This window comes from Aegilops tauschii, chromosome 4 (assembly GCF_002575655.3).
Source record: "Aegilops tauschii subsp. strangulata cultivar AL8/78 chromosome 4, Aet v6.0, whole genome shotgun sequence".
In the NCBI taxonomy this organism is placed as follows: domain Eukaryota; kingdom Viridiplantae; phylum Streptophyta; class Magnoliopsida; order Poales; family Poaceae; genus Aegilops; species Aegilops tauschii.
Genome location: NC_053038.3, coordinates 17,766,987 through 17,786,806, shown reverse-complemented (window position 1 = coordinate 17,786,806; position 19,820 = coordinate 17,766,987). Strand labels below are relative to the sequence as shown.

At 45.3% G+C, this 19,820-nt stretch overlaps 1 protein-coding gene and 1 pseudogene across 1 annotated transcript; both read right to left on the bottom strand.

Annotated features, from left to right (window-relative positions):
* Nucleotides 1–2,054: 2,054 nt before the first annotated feature.
* LOC109742626 (oxalate oxidase 2-like) lies at nt 2,055–2,918 on the bottom strand (annotated as a pseudogene).
* Nucleotides 2,919–4,933: 2,015 nt separating this feature from the next.
* LOC109742616 (oxalate oxidase 2-like) lies at nt 4,934–6,207 on the bottom strand. The gene has a single exon (XM_020301716.4). The coding sequence runs from the start codon at nt 5,803–5,805 to the stop codon at nt 5,185–5,187; it is 621 nt and encodes a 206-aa protein (XP_020157305.1). The 5' UTR covers nt 5,806–6,207; the 3' UTR covers nt 4,934–5,184.
* Nucleotides 6,208–19,820: the final 13,613 nt, after the last annotated feature.

The following is a 19,820-nucleotide window of genomic DNA, read 5'->3' as shown; positions in this document are numbered from 1 at the left end:
AAGTTCATTCATTTTGAAAACAAATCATTTAATTGGGGAAATAGTTCATAAATCTTGAAAACGAACTTGAAGAATGCTCATCGAACTTGAAAATTGTTTATCAAATTTGTAAAAAAGTTCATCAAATTGGAAAAAAGTTCATCGTTTTTAAGAAGTTCCAAAAATTGAAAAGGTTCATTGATTTCCTAAATAATGTTTACAAATTTGAGTATAAGTTCATGCATTTGGAAAAAAAATTCTCAATTTGAAAGGAGTCCACGTATTTAATAAAAAAAGGGGTGAAAAAGAAAAAAAACGATTAAAACGTCCGGAGAAAAAACCACAAACTGAAAAAACAAATAAAAGAAAAAGCATAGATTTCGAAACTGGTGGGATAGTCGAGTGGTTTCTTCGCATTCGTTTGAATGCAGTGGTTGCTTGTCAGATGCCTGTCGCTTGCACATTTTTTGGGAGTTTGAAAAAAACACAATGGTATATGCGTCTGCCCAGGTAAGACCACCTTCAGCAACACTTAACGAAATACACATTAACGGGCGCTGAAGGCACTGAATAGGAAATGCCACGGACGTAGGCAGCCTCACCGGGACTGAACGCTGGACTGGGCTGACCCAACGCGAGGCTACATGCCACACCTTGTTTTTTTCCTGGTTTTTCGTTTATGTTTTTTATTTCTTTCTTTCATGCTCTTATATTTCCAATATTATAAAAGTGTATATGATAAAAATATGAAAAATTTAACATATGTCAATCAAGTGTTTAAAGAATGTGAAATATGTATAGAAAAAAATATTTCTCATGTATACAAAAATGTCAAAAAAATACAATCTATGTGCGAAACGTCAATCGTGTATTTGTAAAAAACATTAATCAAGTATTTGAAAAAATGATAATCAAATATTTTCAAAAAGTTAAATCAAGCATTTAGAAAAGGAAAATGTGTATAGGGAAAACAATTATGTATATAAAAAATCTATACAAAAAAATACAATGCTTTTGAAAAAGTTGATCATGTATTTATTTTCTTAATGGAGCATTCTAAAAAAATTCTTATGAGTATTTGAAAATTGTTAATCAAGAACTTGAAAATTTGATAAAATTATATAAAAAATATTTTTCATTTTGAAAAAAGTATATAAATATTATACAATCTGTATGAAAAATGTTGTTCATGCATTTAAAAAAATGTTAAATGTGTATAAGTAATATCCCCGATATGTAGAAAAAAATGTAAAAATGTGTATTGAAGAAGTGAACACCAAAACATTATGTTTTAAAAATGTTCATGATGTATTTATAATAATGTATGCATAGTTTTGACAAAATTCTTATTATCAGAAAAAATGTTCAGCGTGTATTTGAAAAAAAAATCTTGCCCATGTATTCCAAAAAGTGTTAATAACATGTATTTAGAAAAATGTACATAATGTATTTGAGAAACGTATGTCGTGTATCCAAAAAAACTTTCACTTGTATACTGAAATATGAATTGAGCACTGGAAAATATATACATTTTGAAGAAGAATATAAAATGATGAAAACCGAGAAAGAGACATAATGGAAACCGAATAAAAACAAAACAAAACCGAAGCATAATGAAGAACAATAAAAACCCCCTAAGAAATAAAAAACCAAAGAAAAAACAAGAAAATGGGAGAAAAACAGTGCACAAAAAAAATAAGAGGAAGCAAAGAAAACAAGAAAACTGGAGAAAACCGAGAAACAAATGAAAAAGAACTGAAAAAAAGAAAAGAAGAAAAGAGGAATAAAACAAAGAAACGGTGAAAAAAGAATGGTAAAACAAATAATGCCGAGAACCCCCTGAAGAAAAAAGAACACGAAAGAAAAAAAGTAGAATGAAATGACAAAAAACAAAGAAAAACGCATTGTACCCAACTACCAGTGCACGAGCGAGCGCTAAGAATGGACCGGCCCAGTAATGTACAACACTTGAAAAAGGCTAATAGAGAATGAAATACAAATGGGTAATGGAGCAAACATACGAAAAATGCTACAATTTATATATTCTTATTATGGTATATTTCACAATTCTTCGCATTGGTTGTGAAGGCTGAACTGCGAGGCTTACTTATTCAATCTTATTACAACTACAGGCGAGCTTAATTAGAAGCTTGAATACATGTCTTCTTCTAAGAATTATTAAACTTAGCTAGCATACATGGCAGGCTCCTAGGAATTAAGACCCACCGGCGGACTTGGACTTGAGAAGTTCGATGACCCGACCTCCACCCTGTGCACCTTGTGAGCACCGGCGTGGGGATGGACGGGTTGGAGTTGAAGAGCGTGAGCGGCACGAAGACAATGCCAGGGTTCTGGTTGTTGAAGGAGACAACTATGGAGGCCCCTGTCTTGCCGATGTTGAACTGAAAGTGCATGAGGCCGCGCGGGATGAGGAACGTCTCACTAGCACGCACCACCCTGGAGTAGAGCTTGTTTCCGGAGTCGAGGCTGCCGAGGATTCCAACGAGGAGCTCACCTTTCATCACCATGCCGATCTCAGTGGCGCGTGGGTGGATGTGCGGCGTGTTGGTGCCTCCTGGCGCGAAGTCCACGCGGTTCATGGACACGCCCATCGTGTTCCTAGCGGGCCACTCGACCACGTGAAGCTCCGTCATGGCCGAGCCGTTCGGGGTAGACGTGTTGCCGGCCTTGGCCAGCTTGGACGAGAAGAGGAAGTCGTTGCCAGCCTCCGACACGGGCTTGCACGTGTGCCTGTTCACAGGACCGCCTTGCCATCGAGGTCGGCGACATAGTGGTCCTAGAGAGGGTCAGGGTCGGTGGCGAGGAGGGCCGGAGCGGAGCAACATGGCGAACAGGCTAACCGCTAGGGTTTTACAGTACCCCATTGCTTGCTATGCAACAAGCTTAGCCAGGACTGATCAGCTAGAGTTTGTTGAGAGTGTGTGCAAGGCACTGGTGGATGGGTGAGTGGTGAGGCATATGGAGTCCTTTATATAGGGAATCGGTGCACGTAACGCATGCATGGAGCTAATTAAGCTATGCATGTCGTCACCGCATGCATGTGCAAATGTGCACACAAGGCAAATGTGCATGCGTCGCTGTCGGGATCAGCTAGCTTGTGATGGAAATGGAGATGGGGGCAAGGTGAGAGTCAAGGCCACTGCCGGCTGCTAAGGAAATGGGACCAACGAACACGGTAGCACGGCGTCTGTTGGAGATGCTCTTAGCGATGGTCAGAAATGGGAAGCTTCTGGTCGCGGCGTACCTACCCTGAACTGAACCTGGCTACGGTCTCTCTCAAATAAGTAGTTCTTTTGTTTCTTTTCTCGGTCGATGACTTGTTGCCAATAATATGTAGCACGTTCGCGCAGAGAAGGGATTCTCATTGGCTACTGCCTGATCGATCAGGGAGCAAATCAAGTTCAGATATACTACTATATGGCATCCTGTCTGTCTCCTTGCAGTTTAAATATTCGACTGGCCAAGCAAGATATGGCGCCAGCAAAACAACGAAAACATGGTTGTCAGTGGAAATCAACGGGCTGTTACGAGTCAGACTTTCTGACCGTGATCCATCCAGCACACTCGCCCACCACTCCCTATCTCCAGTACCCCCATTTAAAATTTGTATACCCCTAAAAAAATTAAAATTTGTATTACAACTTTGATATTACACTATTATATACTAATAATATACCTTCATTTTTCCATATTATTATGTAATGCTTTGAATTTCCTATTTTTTTAAAACAGCGAAGGCACCATACAAAGTATGTACAAAAAATATTGATCTTGAAGGTTCGTAATATTTTTATATGAACGTACAAAAGTTACAAAGTTCATATAGGAATTAGGCGTTGTTCTGAATTGATTTGCTATTTTTAGGGATTCAAACTAATTTATAGGTATTTAATGGATATAATTAAAACCGGAACTACAAGTATATTTTAAAATGCCCGCAATTTGGAAAAAACAAATCATATTTAATTTCTTAAGTATCTCGGGAGATACTATCTGAGAGATGTATGAAAAAATATATTAAACATCTAGTTGGCAAAATACAAACCTTGAGTGGCATTTATTTGTTGTTCGATTTAAGATGTGAAATTTTGTATGGTGGCCTGATCGAGAGAATGGAAATTCCTACCATCACCACGATCATCTCAGCTGGATTGCCGCCATAACGGGGTCCTTGGTAATATGCCAGCAAATCTGGTAAAAGCACGTGGAAAAGTCCTCTGGCCCAACGACTTGTCTGGGAAAATGAGATTTTTTATACGGACAAAGAAAAGAAGATGTGGATGCATTTACATACGTCCACAAAATCTTGAACTGGTACATTTACAATGCATTCTTGCAACTTGATGTCTTTTTTGAAGAAACGCTATTCTACCATGCATGGATCCACTGTCGGTGATTGCTTGAGATTCGTGCTACTTTTTTGGTTGTTGTTAAAATTTATCTTCTTTCTTTTTTGCGGTTTTTTTATCTTGTTTCAAAGTGTTAAAGCAGGTGTTTCCTCTTGTTCAAAAGACTATCATAATGGTTCATTGTGTATCATCGTTTGTCAGCAGATCCAACCTGAAACAAGTGCATTTTCTTGTTGGTACATAATGAATATGATGAATTGGTGACACACTTTGAACCGAGAAAAAAAAACCCAAACGAAACATTATGAAACAAAATAAATTTTGACAACAACCAAAAAAGTAGCACGAACTCAAAGCAACACCGCACGGTGGATCCATCCCGTGCACTATAGAAAAAAAACTCATATTTTCTTTTTCATTTTGGAGATTGCTACAATGCACTGAACCGGTATATTTTGCATTCTCACAATGTATTCCCGTAACTTGAGAGCATGTTTTCTGAATGATTTGAAGATTGCTCACCACACGGTCACCACGCAAACTTGAGAGCATGTCTGACTTATAAAATCATACTCGGACAAATATATGAAAATGATACTTATATATTCCGTTCAACGCAAAGAACAAATACGACAATAAAAAGTAGTACATTTTGATTCCTCGTATTGGCTCTGAAGGCTAAACCGCGAGGCTAACTTATTCAATCTTATTACAACTGCATGCGAGCTTAGCTAGAAGCTTGAATACGTGTCTTCTGCTGAACAATTATTAAATTTCACTGGCATGCATATATCCAATTATATACTGAGACCATTTTAGGGCAAGCTGCCAAGGATTAAGACCCACCAGCGAACTTGGACTTGAGAAGTTCGACGACCCCGGCCTCCACCCTTAGCGCCTTGGTGAGCACCGGCGTGGGGATTGGCGGGTTGGAACCGAAGAGCGTGAGCGGCACGAAGACGATGCCGGGGTTCTGGCTGTTGAAGGAGACAACCATGTAGGCATCCGTCTTACCAACGTTGAACTGGAAGTGCATGAGCCCGCGCGGGATGAGGAACGTCTCTCCAGCAACGAGGAGCTCACCTTTCATCACCATGCCGATCTCGGTCCCGCGCGGGTGGATGTGAGGCGGGTTGGTGCCTCCCGGCGCGAAGTCCACGCGGTTCATGGACACACCCAGCGTGTTCGTACCGGGCCACTCGGCCACGTCGAGCTCCGTCACAGCCGAGCCATTCGGGGTGGACGTGTTGCCGGCCTTGGCCAGCTTGGACGAGAAGAGGAAGTCGACGCCGGCCTCTAACAAGGGTTTGCATGGATGCCCGTTCACCGAGACCGCCTTGCCGTTGAGGTCGGCAACGCAGAAGTCCTGGAGAGGGTCAGGGTCCGAGGCCAGGACGGCCGGAGCAAGGAGCAGCATGGCAAACAGGCCAGCCCCTAGGTTTTTGGAGTAACCCATGGCTTGCTATGTAGCAAGCTTAGTGTTAGCGACTTCCCCTGCTCTCCCATGGGATCGACAATGGGCCATAACTACTGGGCTTGGGCTGCTCGGTAGCCAGGCAACACGACAACTACAAATACAAGGGATAGAGTTACGAACAACTTGGCTAGGAACTGGACGGCTTCGGCCTCCTCTGCTTCTGTATCTCCTCCCTCTCGTGTTCCTCTCCTCTGTAATGGCTAGACCTTGGTGAATCCATGGCTTGTAGTTCTAATTGATGAGGAATAGATCTCTGTGAGAAGAGTGCTGTTAACACTTAGCTAGCACTGATCAGCTAGAGTTTGTTGATCAAAGAGTCTTTGAGGCACTGGTGGTTGCTGCTAAGCTGTGGTGGATGAGTTAGCGATGAGGCATATGGAGTCCTTTATATAGGTGGCATGCATGCATGCTTGCCTATGCCGCATGTGTGAACACTGGAAGCAGAGTTATTTTGCTGAGGATAGAGTATATTATTGATATATTGGCGTCGAGATCTCACCTTGTGAAGAAATTGAAGATGGCCCAAGGTCAGAAGTCAAGGCCATACCGGCTGCTAAGGAAAATGGGACCTGCTGCGAACAGAGACAACGAGGAGGTAACAAAAAAAAAAGACAACTAGGAGGTGTATCTCAAATCAATGGAGTATTGCGCTTGGAAACAGATGTTCACAAGATTCGTGCACACCTCTACTCAACGATGATCTTGATTTCGTCTAGGATTCAGAAATTCAGGCAAAAATGGCAAGGTATAGAAGGATAAGCGCAACTATTAGTAACCACCAGTCCACCACTATTAGTTCATATAAGTACCCAGACAAAAATATCATATTAGTTTGCGGCGGCCCTCCCGTAAGGCTACCACCAGCGCCATTCGTGGTGCCGCAACAAGCTGTAAACGAACTTGTATTGTTTGCTCTCTCTCTTCTAATACATCGAGACACAAGCCTTTTGCGTGTTCGCAAAAAGTATTAGTTACCCGCAAAAATATATATCATATTATTACTTGCACAAAAATATCACGTTAGTACCCAACTACAATTTCATACTCTGTCCATTTCACAATACAATATGCTTATTTTTTCTAAAAGCCAAATCTTTCTATGTTCAAATAATATTATAGCAAGAAATACCTACATTTGCCAAAAATATATATTTGAGGGTAAATATAATGATACTAACTTCGTATGGTAGATATTTATATTTTTTCCAATAGACTTGGTCAAGGACTAAGAAGTTTGACTTTTCAAAAGCCTAATACACTTGTACTTTGAAAATAGGGACTACCGCAAAAATATCAGATAGACCAATCTTTGTGCAGATACTGTATTATAAATATTTGGTTAGTGTTTTATAGAGATTAAAAGTGGTGCCTTGAAGAGGTGGGCAATATGTTTGAAAAAGTGGCAAGGTGGGAAGGATAAGTGAGCTTGTAAGTGGAGATTTTTTTAGAGAACGAGTGCAATATAGATGCACTGGCGCGCGCACACACACACCATCATCATATGCACACATTCACACCATGTCCACTCAAGAAGTGGGCAATGCCTTACCGGGGCTCTTCACCGCCGGCCACTAACTGTCCTCCCCTGCGCCGCCGGGGTCGTCGCCGGGCAAAGCCCGTGCGGCGCGGCGGCGGCGGATCTCCTCGGTTGACGATCTGGATCGCGGCGGCGGCGCCCGTCCCGGCCTCATTGGCAGCAGTGCTGCAGGGTGGCGGCGGCCAGCACGGCTCGACATGGTTGCGGCGGCGATCGGCGTAGACGGCAGTGGGTGGCGGCGGCGTGGTGCTGGCAGGTGTCGGTGTCAAAACCGGCCGATCTCGGGTAGGGGGCCCGAACTGTGCGTCTGAGGATCGAAGGTAACAAGGGACAAAGGGGACACGATGTTTACCCAGGTTCGGGCCCTCTTAATGAAGTTAAAACCCTACGTCCTGCTTGATTGTCTTTGATGAGTATAGGGGTTACAAGAGTTGATCTACCTAGAGATCGTAATAGCTAAACCCTAGTTGTCTAGCATATGTAAATTTTGATGGCCTCTACGGACTAAACCCTCAGGTTTATATACACACCAGAGGGGCTTAGGGTTGTACAATGTCGGTTTGCAGAGGAAGGACATATCCGACAGCAATCTTGCCATCCACGCATAGGAGCGTCCTACCCGGACACGGGGGAAGGTCTTTTGCCTTGTATCTTCACGGCCCATCAGTCCGGCCCATATCACATAGCCCGGACACCCGAGGACCCCCTAATCTAGGACTCCCTCAGTAGCCCCTGAACCAGTCTTCAATGACGATATGTTCGGCACGCGGGTTGTCTTCGGTATTGCAAGGCGGGTTCCTCCTCCTGAGTACTTCAAAGCAATCTTCTGAATAAAAGAACTATATCCGGCTCTGTATACAACCCTTAGTCATGAAGGCAAGATATTTAATCAAAATAGTGTCTGTCAACTGACAACTTTTTTCGGCGAAACGTCACGTCTGGCCTCTTAACATTTCGAACCCTTTTTCTGCCTCCCGCTTCACGTTTTGAGGCACAGGCTCATTACGGGATCCTCATCAATACAGTTTTGGGTAATCCACCCGTGCCATTCGCACGACCCCTTGGGAACAGGCGAGTTTTAAGGCTTGAGGGGGGCGTTTGATATTCACTGCCTATATAAGAGGATAAAGATTCCTCTTTTCCCCCACGCCTTCTTTCTTCTCCTGCCTTCCCATCTCCAAGCTCCAGCGCCCAAACTTCAATCTTTCCGACCGCCACCAGCCTCTCCAGCCATGTCTGGATCCGGTTCAAAGGGCAAGTGGGAGGCCTCCTCCATCACCGAGAAGGACATCAAGGAGCTCCGGGAGGCGGGGTATCTGTCTGCAGACATCGCGCACAGGATCCCTGCCAAGGACCAAGTCATCCCCACTCCGGAGCCCGGCGAAAGGGTTGTATTCATCCCCCACTTTCTCCGCAGGCTAGAGTTTCCCCTCCACCCCTTCGTTCGGCGCCTCATGTTCTACTACGGACTAGATTTCCATGATCTAGCCCCAAATTCTTTCCTCCACATATCGGCGTTCATCGTCGTGTGTGAGGCGCTACTCCGCACCCCCACACTTCAGCCTATGGCTAAAAGTCTTCAATCTGAAGCCGAAGGTGGTCGATGGGCAGCATGCGGATTGCGACGGCGCCATGGTGAGCAAGCTCCCCAACGCTGTTTGGCCTAAGGGGGCCTTCGTGGGGACTGTCAAGGTGTGGCAGCAGGAGTGGTTCTACATCACTGAACCCCGCGATGCCAAGTGGTCGGCCACTCTGAGTTCAGATCCGGACCCCTATGCGGCTCACCTCATGGACCGCCAAGGGTCTGGACTGGGGATCCATAGCGGAAGTGTTGATGTTGCAAAAGCGCATCACAAACATGATAGGCAAGAACACCAGTCTCACTAACGTGATTCAGGTGATGCTCTTCCGCCGGATTCTTCCTTGCCAACTCCGACCCTCTCACATGTGGGAGTTCAATCCGGAAGATCCACGGACCCTGAAGCACTTCTTCGGCACGACTCACGAAGACATCTGGAAGCTGCTGTTTAAGGCCCAAAAAGCATGGCCGAAGAAGATTGAAGACATCGGTCTTGACAGCGAGAAGCGGCCACTCCAGTAAGCATGATTTTCCCGAACATATATTCGGTCAATAAATTCTTTAAACATAATGAGTTTTATGTCCCCTGTACAGGGCTGGATAGCAAAGGTAGAGCGGATTAAGTGTCCGGCCCCGCTGCCTGAAGACCCGACCGAACCCCAGCTGACGGAAGATGCTGGTCCCGGCGCCCTATCAGGCGCCGGAGAAGAAGGCCAAGAAGATAAGGGGCAAGGAGGCCAAGGGCGACCTCTGCCGAAAGTGTCCTTCAGACGTAGTGTCCGGAGAGACCGAAATCCCCTCCTCCCACGAGGGAGATGAAGACGAAGAGGAGGAGGAGGCGGAAAACAACTCCCCTCTTAAGGGGAGGAAGAAGAAGAGGGCAGCCTCCACAGATCCGGAGGAGGAGGCGCCCAAGAGGGGGAAGATGACCCTCTCGGATGGTTCAGATTCGGAGGCCGAGCCCATCCCTAAGAGGCTTCCCATGGTGAAGCCCTTGGCCGAATCGTAAGTATCAAAAGGATTTATTATATGTCTTCGGTCCTTTATGTTTTTATAGTATAACATATTACACCGTATGCCTTTCAGCCCTGCTCGCGACCTCCCCAACCCTTCGCTATCTCAGGGGAGTTCTCTGCCGCCCGAGATGGCAGAGAGCGAGATGCCTCCGTGAGCTGCTCCGCCAATCATCGCGGATGACACCGAGGTGTTGTCCTGAAGGACCTCTCCAGGCCGCGGAGGGGTGGGCGAAGCTGCCGAGACGGCGCCTGAGGGTAATACCTCGGTTGCCGAAGACATGGGGGTGCGACCCCCATGGTGACCGACGGCGGGGGCCCTGACTAGTCTGGCCCCCAGCCGAACATTATTCGGAGACCAACGTGGCTCCGGAATCGGGTGAGCAACCCCCTTTGAAGGATGGTGGAGCATCAGCTGCAGCGGCGGCCTCCACTAATCCGGAGGCGCCGAATACTCTAGTGGAAGCACTACGACGTGCTTCCATCATGGAGGAGCACCGCACCCTAATGGGTGCAGTGGTAGAGAAGGTTCAGTCCGCCAAGAGCGGGCTGAACGAAGCCTTCACCAGCCTACTAACAGGCTTCGAGGTATGCGACGTAATGCTCTAGACGCTTTTTCATATGAAGGAAATATACCTGTATATAGATAGTAGCCCCTGAAACTCTATCCGATTTTGAAAAAGCTGGACAGAGGATCACATAATATTCGGGAAGAGGTGACATACTTCTCTATTTTATAATAGGCTTCCCTGTTGGCAGCGACTGCCCAGGCCGCCGAAGTTTCCTAGCTTAATCGTAAACTGAAGTTGGCCGATGACAAAATCGACCGCATTAACAAGCGGTTCGATGAGTCGCAAGGTATGTGTGTACTTTTAAAAGGTTGATCATATACCTGAAATGATATGCAAATTCAGAGTTTAACTCATGTACTGCTGTGATTATGAGTGCAGCTGGCGCAGCCGAGGCCGAGACCCTCAAGAGCGCCCTTGCCCAGGCCAAGGAGGAGGCGAAGGCGAATAAAGCAGCCGCTGATAAAGCGGCTCAGAACTAAAGACCGAACAAGTCGCCCGCCGCCAAGACGAAGAGAAGGTGGTCGAAGTGGAGCAAGAGCTGAAGGACACCATTGGGAAGTGCGAGGCCCTGGAGGAGAAGACTTCGGCCCAAGCGGCCGAACTCGCCAAAGCCCTCCAAGAGGCCAAAGAGGCGCGAACCCAGTCCTGGAGCGCTCGTGAAGAGATCCGGCAGGCCGAACAGATAGCGGCTGGTAAGCCCTTTCTCTTACAGAGTATTTTTGGGGGTCAAAGATATTCCTTGCTCACTCGACTGTGGAGTTCTCCAGACGCCTTTGCGGATCTTCCGAGGAGTGCCACCAATGCCGCACAGTTCTTCCGAGCCCAGGAGGGGAACTCAACCGAGAAGCTGTTCTGGTCACAGTTCCTGGTGTTGGGGAACGCAGTATTTCAAATTTTTTACCTACGATCATGCAAGATCCATATAGGAGATACATAGCAACGAGCGGGGAGAGTGTGTCCACGTACCCTCGTAGACTGAAAGCGGAAGCGTTTAGTAACGCGGTTGATGTAGTCGAACGTCTTCGCGATCCAACCGATCCAAGTACCGAACAAACGGCACCTCCGCGATCAGTACACGTTCAGCTCGGTGACGTCCCTCAAACTCTTGATCCAGTAGAGGTCGAGGGTGAGTTCCGTCAGCACGACGGCGTGGCGACGGTGATGATGAAGTTTACCGGCGTAGGGCTTCACCTAAGCACTACGGCGATATGACCGAGGTGTGTAACTGTGGAGGGGGGCACCGCACACGACTAAGAGAAACTTTGGTATGCCTTTGGGGTGCCCCCTCCCACGTATATAAAGGGGGGAGGAGAGGAGGCCGGCCATAGGTGTGGCGCGCCAAGGGGGGGAGTCCTACTTGGACTCCCGGTCCAAGTAGGATTCGGCCCCCTTTTCCTATTCCTACAAGGAGAAGGGGAAAGAGGAGGAGGAGAGAAGGAAAGGGGGGCCGCCCTCCCCAACCCTAGTCCAATTCGGATTGGGCTTGGGGGGGGGGCGTGCGCCTCCACCTGGCCGCCGCCTCCTCTCTTCCACTATGGCCCATGAAGGCCCATTAACCCCCCGAGGGGTTCCGATAAGCCCCCGGTACTCCGGTAAATGCTCGAACCTATCCGAAACCATTCCGGTGTCCAAACATAACCTTCCAATATATTAATCTTTATGTATCGACCATTTCGAGACTCCTCGTCATGTCCGTGATCTCATCCAGGATTCCGAACAAACTTCGGTACATCAAATCACATAACTCATAATACAAATCATCATCGAGCGTTAAGCGTGCGGACCCTACGGGTTCGAGAACTATGTAGAGATGATCGAGACACATCTCCGGTCAATAACGAATAGCGGAACCTAGATGCTCATATTGGTTCCTACATATTCTACGAAGATCTTTATCGGTCAAACCGCATAACAAAATACGTTGTTCCCTTTGTCATCGGTATGTTACTTGCCCGAGATTCGATCGTCGGTATCCTCATACCTAGTTCAATCTCATTACCGGCAAGTCTCTTTACTCGTTCCGTAATGCATCAACCCGTAACTAACTCATTAGTCACATTGCTTGCAAGGCTTATTGTGATGTGCATTACCGAGAGGGCCCAGAGATACGTCTCCGATACTCGAAGTGACAAATCCTAATCTTGATCTATGCCAACCCAACAAACACCTTCGTAGACACCCGTAGAGCATCTTTATAGTCACCCAGTTACGTTGTGACGTTTGATAGCACACAAGGTATTCCTTCGGTATTCGGGAGTTGCATAATCTCATAGTCAAAGGAATATGTATAAGTCATGAAGAAAGCAATAGCAATAAAACTGAACGATCAACATGCTAAGCTAACGGATGGGTCTTGTCCATCACATCATTCTCCTAATGATGTGACCCCGTTCATCAAATGACAACACATGTCTTTGGCCAGGAAACTTAACCATCTTTGATTAACGATCTAGTCAAGTAGAGGCATACTAGGGACACTCTATTTTGTCTATGTATTCACACATGCACTAAGTTTCTGGTTAATACAATTCTAGCATGAATAATAAACATTTATCATGATATAAGGAAATATAAATAACAAGTTTAGTCAATGGGCTTGCCACATTCAGAGCCGTATGTATTTTGCAAATTTTCTATGTCAACAATGCTCTGCATGGAGCTACTCTAGCTAATTGCTCCCACTTTTAATATGTATCCAGATTGAGACTTAGAGTCATCCGGATCAGTGTCAAAGCTTGCATCAAAGTAACCCTTTATGACAAACTTTTTGTCACCTCCATAACCAAGAAACATGTCCTTATTTCACTAAGGATAATTTTGACCGCTGTCCAGTGATCCACTCCCGGATCACTATTGTACCCTTTTACCAAACTCATGATGAGGTACACAATAGGTATGGTACACAGCATAGCATGCTTTAAAGAACCTATGACTGAGGCATAGGGAATGACTTTTCATTCTCTTTCTATTTTCTGCCGTGGTCGGGTTTTGAGTCTTTACTCAACTTCACACCTTCTTACACAGGCAAGAACCCTTTCTTTGCTTGATCCATTTTGAACTTCTTCAAAACTTTATCAAGGTATGTGCTTTGTGAAAGTCCAATTAAGAGTCTTGATCTATCTCTGTAGATCTTGATGCCCAATATATAAGCAGCTTCACTGAGGTCTTTCATTGAAAAATTCTTATTCAAGTATCCTTTTATGCTATTCAGAAAATCAGTATCATTTTCGATCAACAATATGTCATCCACATATAATATCAGAAATGCTACAAGCTCCCACTCAATTTCTTGTAAATACAGGCTTCTCCAAAAGTCTGTATACAACCATATGCTTTGATCACACTATCAAAGCATATATTCCAACTCCGAGAGGCTTGCACCAGTCCATAAATGGATCGCTGGAGCTTGCACACTTTGTTAGCACCTTTTGGATCGACAAAACCTTCTGGTTGTATCATATACAACTCTTCTGTAAGAAATCCGTTAAGGAATGCAGTTTTGACATTCATTTGCCTGATTTCATAAAATGTGGCAATTGCTAACATGATTCGGACACACTTAAGCATCGCTACGAGTGAGAAAATCTCATCGTAGTCAACACCTTGAACTTGTAGAAAACCTTTTGCGACAATTCGAGCTTTATAGATAGTAACACTACTATCAGTTCCCGTCTTCCTCTTGAAGATCCATTTAATCTCAATGGCTCGCCAATCATCGGTCAAGTCAATCAAAGTCCATACTTTGTTCTCATACATGGATGCCATCTCAGATTTCATGGCCTCAAGCCATCTCGCGGAATCTGGGCTCATCATCGCTTCCTCATAGCTCCTAGGTTCGTCATGGTCAAGTAACATGACTTCCAGAACAGGATTACTGTACCACTCTGGTGCGGATCTTACTCTGGTTGACCTACGAGGTTCAGTAGTAACTTGATCAGAAGTTTCATGATCATTATCATTAGCTTCCTCACTGATTGGTGTAGGAATCACTGGAACTGATTTCTGTGATGAACTATTTTCCAATTCGGGAGAAGGTACAATTACCTCATTAAGTTCTACTTTCCTCCCACTAACTTCTTTCGAGAGAAAATCCTTCTCTAGAAAGGATCCATTCTTAGCAACGAATATCCTGCCTTCGGATCTGTGATAGAAGGTGTACCCAACAGTTTCCTTTGGGTATCCTATGAAGACACATTTCTCCGATTTGGGTTCGAGCTTATCAGGTTGAAGCTTTTTCACGTAAGCATCGCAGCCCCAAACTTTAAGAAACGACAACTTGGGTTTCTTGCCAAACCACAGTTCATATGGTGTCGTCTCAACGGATTTAGATGGTGCCCTATTTAACGTGAATGCAGCCGTCTCTAAAGCATAACCCCAAAACAATAGCGGTAAATCAGTAAGAGACATAATAGATCGCACAATATCTAATAAAGTGCGGTTACGATGTTCGGACACACCATTACGCTGTGGTGTTCCAGGTGGCGTGAGTTGCGAAACTATTCCACATTGTTTCAAATGAAAACTAAACTCATAACTCAAATATTCACCTCCATGATCAGATCGTAGAAACTTTATTTTCTTGTTACGATGATTTTCCACTTCACTCTGAAATTCTTTGAACTTTTCAAATGTTTCAGGCTTATGTTTCATCAAGTAGATATACCCATATATGCTCAAATCATCTGTGGAGGTCAGAAAATAACGATACCCGTCGCGAGCATCAACGCACATTGGACCGCATACATCAGTATGTATTATTTCCAATAAGTCTGTTGCTCGCTCCATTGTTCCGGAGAACGGAGTCTTAGTCATCTTGCCCATGAGGCATGGTTCGCAAGCATCAAGTGATTCATAATCAAGTGATTCATAATCAAGTGATTCCAAAAGCCCATCAGCATGGAGTTTCTTCATGCGCTTTACACCAATATGACCTAAACGGCAGTGCCACAAATAAGTTGCACTATCATTATTAAACTTGTATCTTTTGGCTTCAATACTATGAATATGTGTATCACTACTATCGAGATTCAATAAAATAGACCACTCATCAAGGGTGCATGACCATAAAAGATATTACTCATATAAATAGAACAACCATTATTCTCTGATTTAAATGAATAGCCGTCTCGCATCAAACAAGATCCAGATATAATGTTCATGCTTAATGCTGGCACCAAATAACAATTATTCAGGTCTAAAACTAATCCTGAAGGTAGATGTAGAGGTAGCGTGCCGACCACGACACATCGACTTTGGAACCATTTCCCACGTGCATCGTCACCTCATCCTTAGCCAATATTCGCTTAATCCGTAGCCCTGTTTCGAGTTGCAAATATGAGAAACAGAACCAGTATCAAATATCCAGGCGCTACTACGAGCATTAGTAAGGTACACATCAATAACATGTATATCAAATATACCTTTCACTTTGCCATCCTTCTTATCCGCCAAATACTTGGGGCAGTTCTGCTTCCAGTGACCAGTCCCTTTGCAGTAGAAGCACTCAGTCTCAGGCTTAGGTCTAGGCTTTGGCTTCTTCACTTGAGCAGCAACTTGGTTGCCGTTCTTCTTGAAGTTCCCCTTCTTCCCTTTGCCCTTTTTCTTGAAACTAGTGGTCTTGTTAACCATCAACACTTGATGCTCCTTCTTGATTTCTACCTCCGCAGCCTTTAGCATCGCGAAGAGCTCGGGAATTGTATCATCCATCCCTTGCATATTATAGTTCATCGTGAAGCTTTTGTAGCTTGGTGGCAGTGATTGAAGAACTCTGTCAATGACACTATCAACAGGAAGATTAACTCCCAGTTGAGTCAAGTGATTGTGGTACCCAGACATTCTGAGTATATGTTCACTGGCAGAACTATTCTCCTCCATTTTGCAGTTGTAGAACTTATTGGAGACTTCATATCTCTCAATCCGGGCATTTGCTTGAAATGTTAACTTCAACTCCTGGAACATCTCATATGCTCCATGATGTTCAAAATGACATTGAAGTCCCGGTTCTAAGCCGTAAAGCATGGTACACTGAACTATCGAGTAGTCATCATCTTTGGTCTGCCAGACGTTCGTAACGTCCGGAGTTGCTGCTGCAGCGGGTTTGGCACCCAGCAGTGCTTCCAGGACGTAATTCTTCTGTGCAGCAATGAGGATAATCCTCAAGTTACGGACCCAGTCCGTGTAGTTGCTACCATCATCTTTCAACTTAGCTTTTTCTAGGAACGCATTAAAATTCAAAGGAACAGTAGAACGGGCCATTTATCTACAACAACATAGACATGCAAAATACTATCAGGTACTAAGTTCATGATAAATTAAAGTTCAATTAATCATATTACTTAAGAACTCCAACTTAGATAGACATCCCTCTAGTCATCTAAATGATCACGCGATCCATATCAACTAAACCATGTCCGATCATCACGTGAGATGGAGTAGTTTTCAATGGTGAACATCACTATGTTGATCATATCTATCTGACGATACTAGCATTCAACGGGCCATTACAGGTTAAGCAGGAATTATCATGAGATCATCAGAATAACATGGCATGAACAACATGAACATGATACAGCTAGAACAATATGAGCATGGCATGAACATATAAATCTGACGATACTAGCATTCAACATGATGACACTATATGCACCACATATTCTGCTCGGGTTACCTCGTAACCATCACATGCATCACTTACCAGCCTCGGACATCACACGACCATCTCAGGATCAAATCAAGCTTGGTATAAACAATACCGTAGTAATCATTAAATGACCACAAGGAGCTTGATCTTTACCCTTGACTCTCGCACAACATCACGAATATCCAACAACTCGGTATCCTCGATACCACGGTGATCATCTCACGATCACAACCAATTATCCATCAACTCGGTATCCTCGATACCACGGTGATCACCTCACGATCACAACCAATCTCTTTCTCATCATCGAATCAGGGTTGTTATTAAGCAAGTTATTATTATTACTGTTGACCCATAGTGTGACCAACTACAAACTAGGCCCTTAACCGTGGGCGCAGCTATCGATAGATTTAATACACTCTGCAGAGGTAGCGCACTTTACCCGTACCACGGAACCCATGGCCTCGCACTCCCATTCGGGTGGACCAACGGCATTCCAACAAAACCCTCCCATTGCCATGACACTCTTACAGCCACTCCGACCAACTCCCCACCGGGCTTAGTCCTAGGTGACCCAGCCTACCAAAGGCAAAACTACCACCATCGTGGCAAATAAACAGTCCCAAACGGGGACACGGTGCCATAACAACAACAGGCCCACAATATTATGTCTGCTTACCGGGCCAGGGTAACGCATGCCAATAACCTTCCCTAATTGGAGGCACCGACAAAAAGCATGACAACGGAGGACCAACGACCTCCCCATAAAGGCAAATGTGGTTGTTCAAGTTCAATTAAGTCCGGCTAAACTTGAGTGCAATAAGCTGAGTCATACGAAAATAACATGATGCAACTACAATACATGAGCATGACATAAGCATGGGGTGCGACAACCATATCAAGAATGAATCATATCGAACTGAGCATGGCATAATGATAAGCATGAATATCCCAAGTACAACACTACTCATAAACATAGCAGAACTACTAGCATCAACGATAAATATCATGCAAGAACATATCAACAATGCTACCATGCAAGCATTTAACCAACTGGATGCAATGAAACATGCATAACAACGACACTCGGAACAGACGGCAGTCATGCACCGAAGACCATCGCCGACATCAACATGTACTACTAGCAAGCATAAGCATATGAAAGGAATACTAGCAGGAATACATGATAACCAAATGCAAGACAACATAGAACGAGAGTGAACATGAAACTCTAAGCATCACCGGAACAACGGTAACCATATTTCAAACGAGCAAACATTGATTAAATATTCAAGTTAAAAACCATGGCTACTACATGACTATCATGCAAGTGGATATTGTGGCTTGCCTGGGGTGGAAGAAATCACCGGGAAGAAGTGCGAGAAGTGTTGGGGAACGTAGCAATAATTCAAAATTTTCCTACGTGTCACCAAGATCAATCTAGGAGGTGCTAGCAACGAGAGAGAAGGAGTGCATCTTCATACCCTTGAAGATCGCTAAGCGGAAGCGTTACGGGAACGCGGTTGATGGAGTCGTACTCGCGGGGATTCAAATCGCGAAAGATCCGATCAAGTGCCGAACGGACGGCACCTCCGCGTTCAACACACGTATAGCCCGGGGACGTCTCTTCCTTCTTGATCCAACAAGGGGAGAGGAGAAGTTGAGGGAGAAGTCCAACAGAACGACGGCGTGGTGGTGGAGGAGCTTGTGGTTCTCCAGCAGGGCTTCGCCAAACACTATGGAGGAGGAGGAGGTGTTGGAGGAGGGAGGGGCTGCACCTCTGGAAGGGGTGCTGCTGCCCTCCCACCCCCTCTATTTATAGGGTGAAGGGGGAAGGGGGCCGGCCCCCTCAGATCCCATCTAGGGGAGGGGCGGCGGCCAGGGAGGGGAAACTTGCCCCCCAAGCCAAGGGGGGCGCCCCCTTTAGGGTTTCCCCTCAACCCTAGGCGGATGGGCCCTAGGGGGGACGGCGCCCAGCCCACTTAGGGGCTGGTTCCCCTCCATATTCAACCCATAGGGCCCTCCGGGGCAGGTGGACCCTCCCGGTGGACCCTCTGGTGGACCCCCGGAACCCCTTCGGTGGTCCTGGTACAATACCGGTAACCCCCGAACACTTCCGGAGACCGAATAAGGACTTCCCATATATAAATCTTCATCTCCGGACCATTCCGGAACTCCTCATGACGTCCGGGATCTCATCCGGGACTCCGAACAACCTTCGGTAACCACATACTATTTCCCATACAACTCTAGCGTCACCGAACCTTAAGTGTGTAGACCCTATGGGTTCGGGAACCATGCAGACATGACCGAGACGTTCTCCGGCCAATAACCAATAGCGGGATCTGGATACTCATGTTGGCTCCCATGTATTGCACGATGATCTCATCGGATGAACCACGATGTCGAGGATTCAATCAATCCCGTATACAATTCCCTTTGTCCATCGATATGTTACTTGCCCGAGATTCGATCGTCGGTATCCCCATACCTCGTTCAATCTCGTTACCGGCAAGTCTCTTTACTCGTTCCGTAACGCATGATCCCGTGGCTAACTACTTAGTAACATTGAGCTCATTATGATGATGCATTGCCGAGCGGGCCCAGAGATACCTCTTCATCATACGGAGTGACAAATCCCAGTCTCGATTCG

What these genes read in the sequence shown, in the direction of transcription:
- LOC109742616 (XM_020301716.4), bottom strand. Translation starts at nt 5,805, where the DNA reads ATGGGTTACTCCAAAAACCTAGGGGCTGGCCTGTTTGCCATGCTGCTC.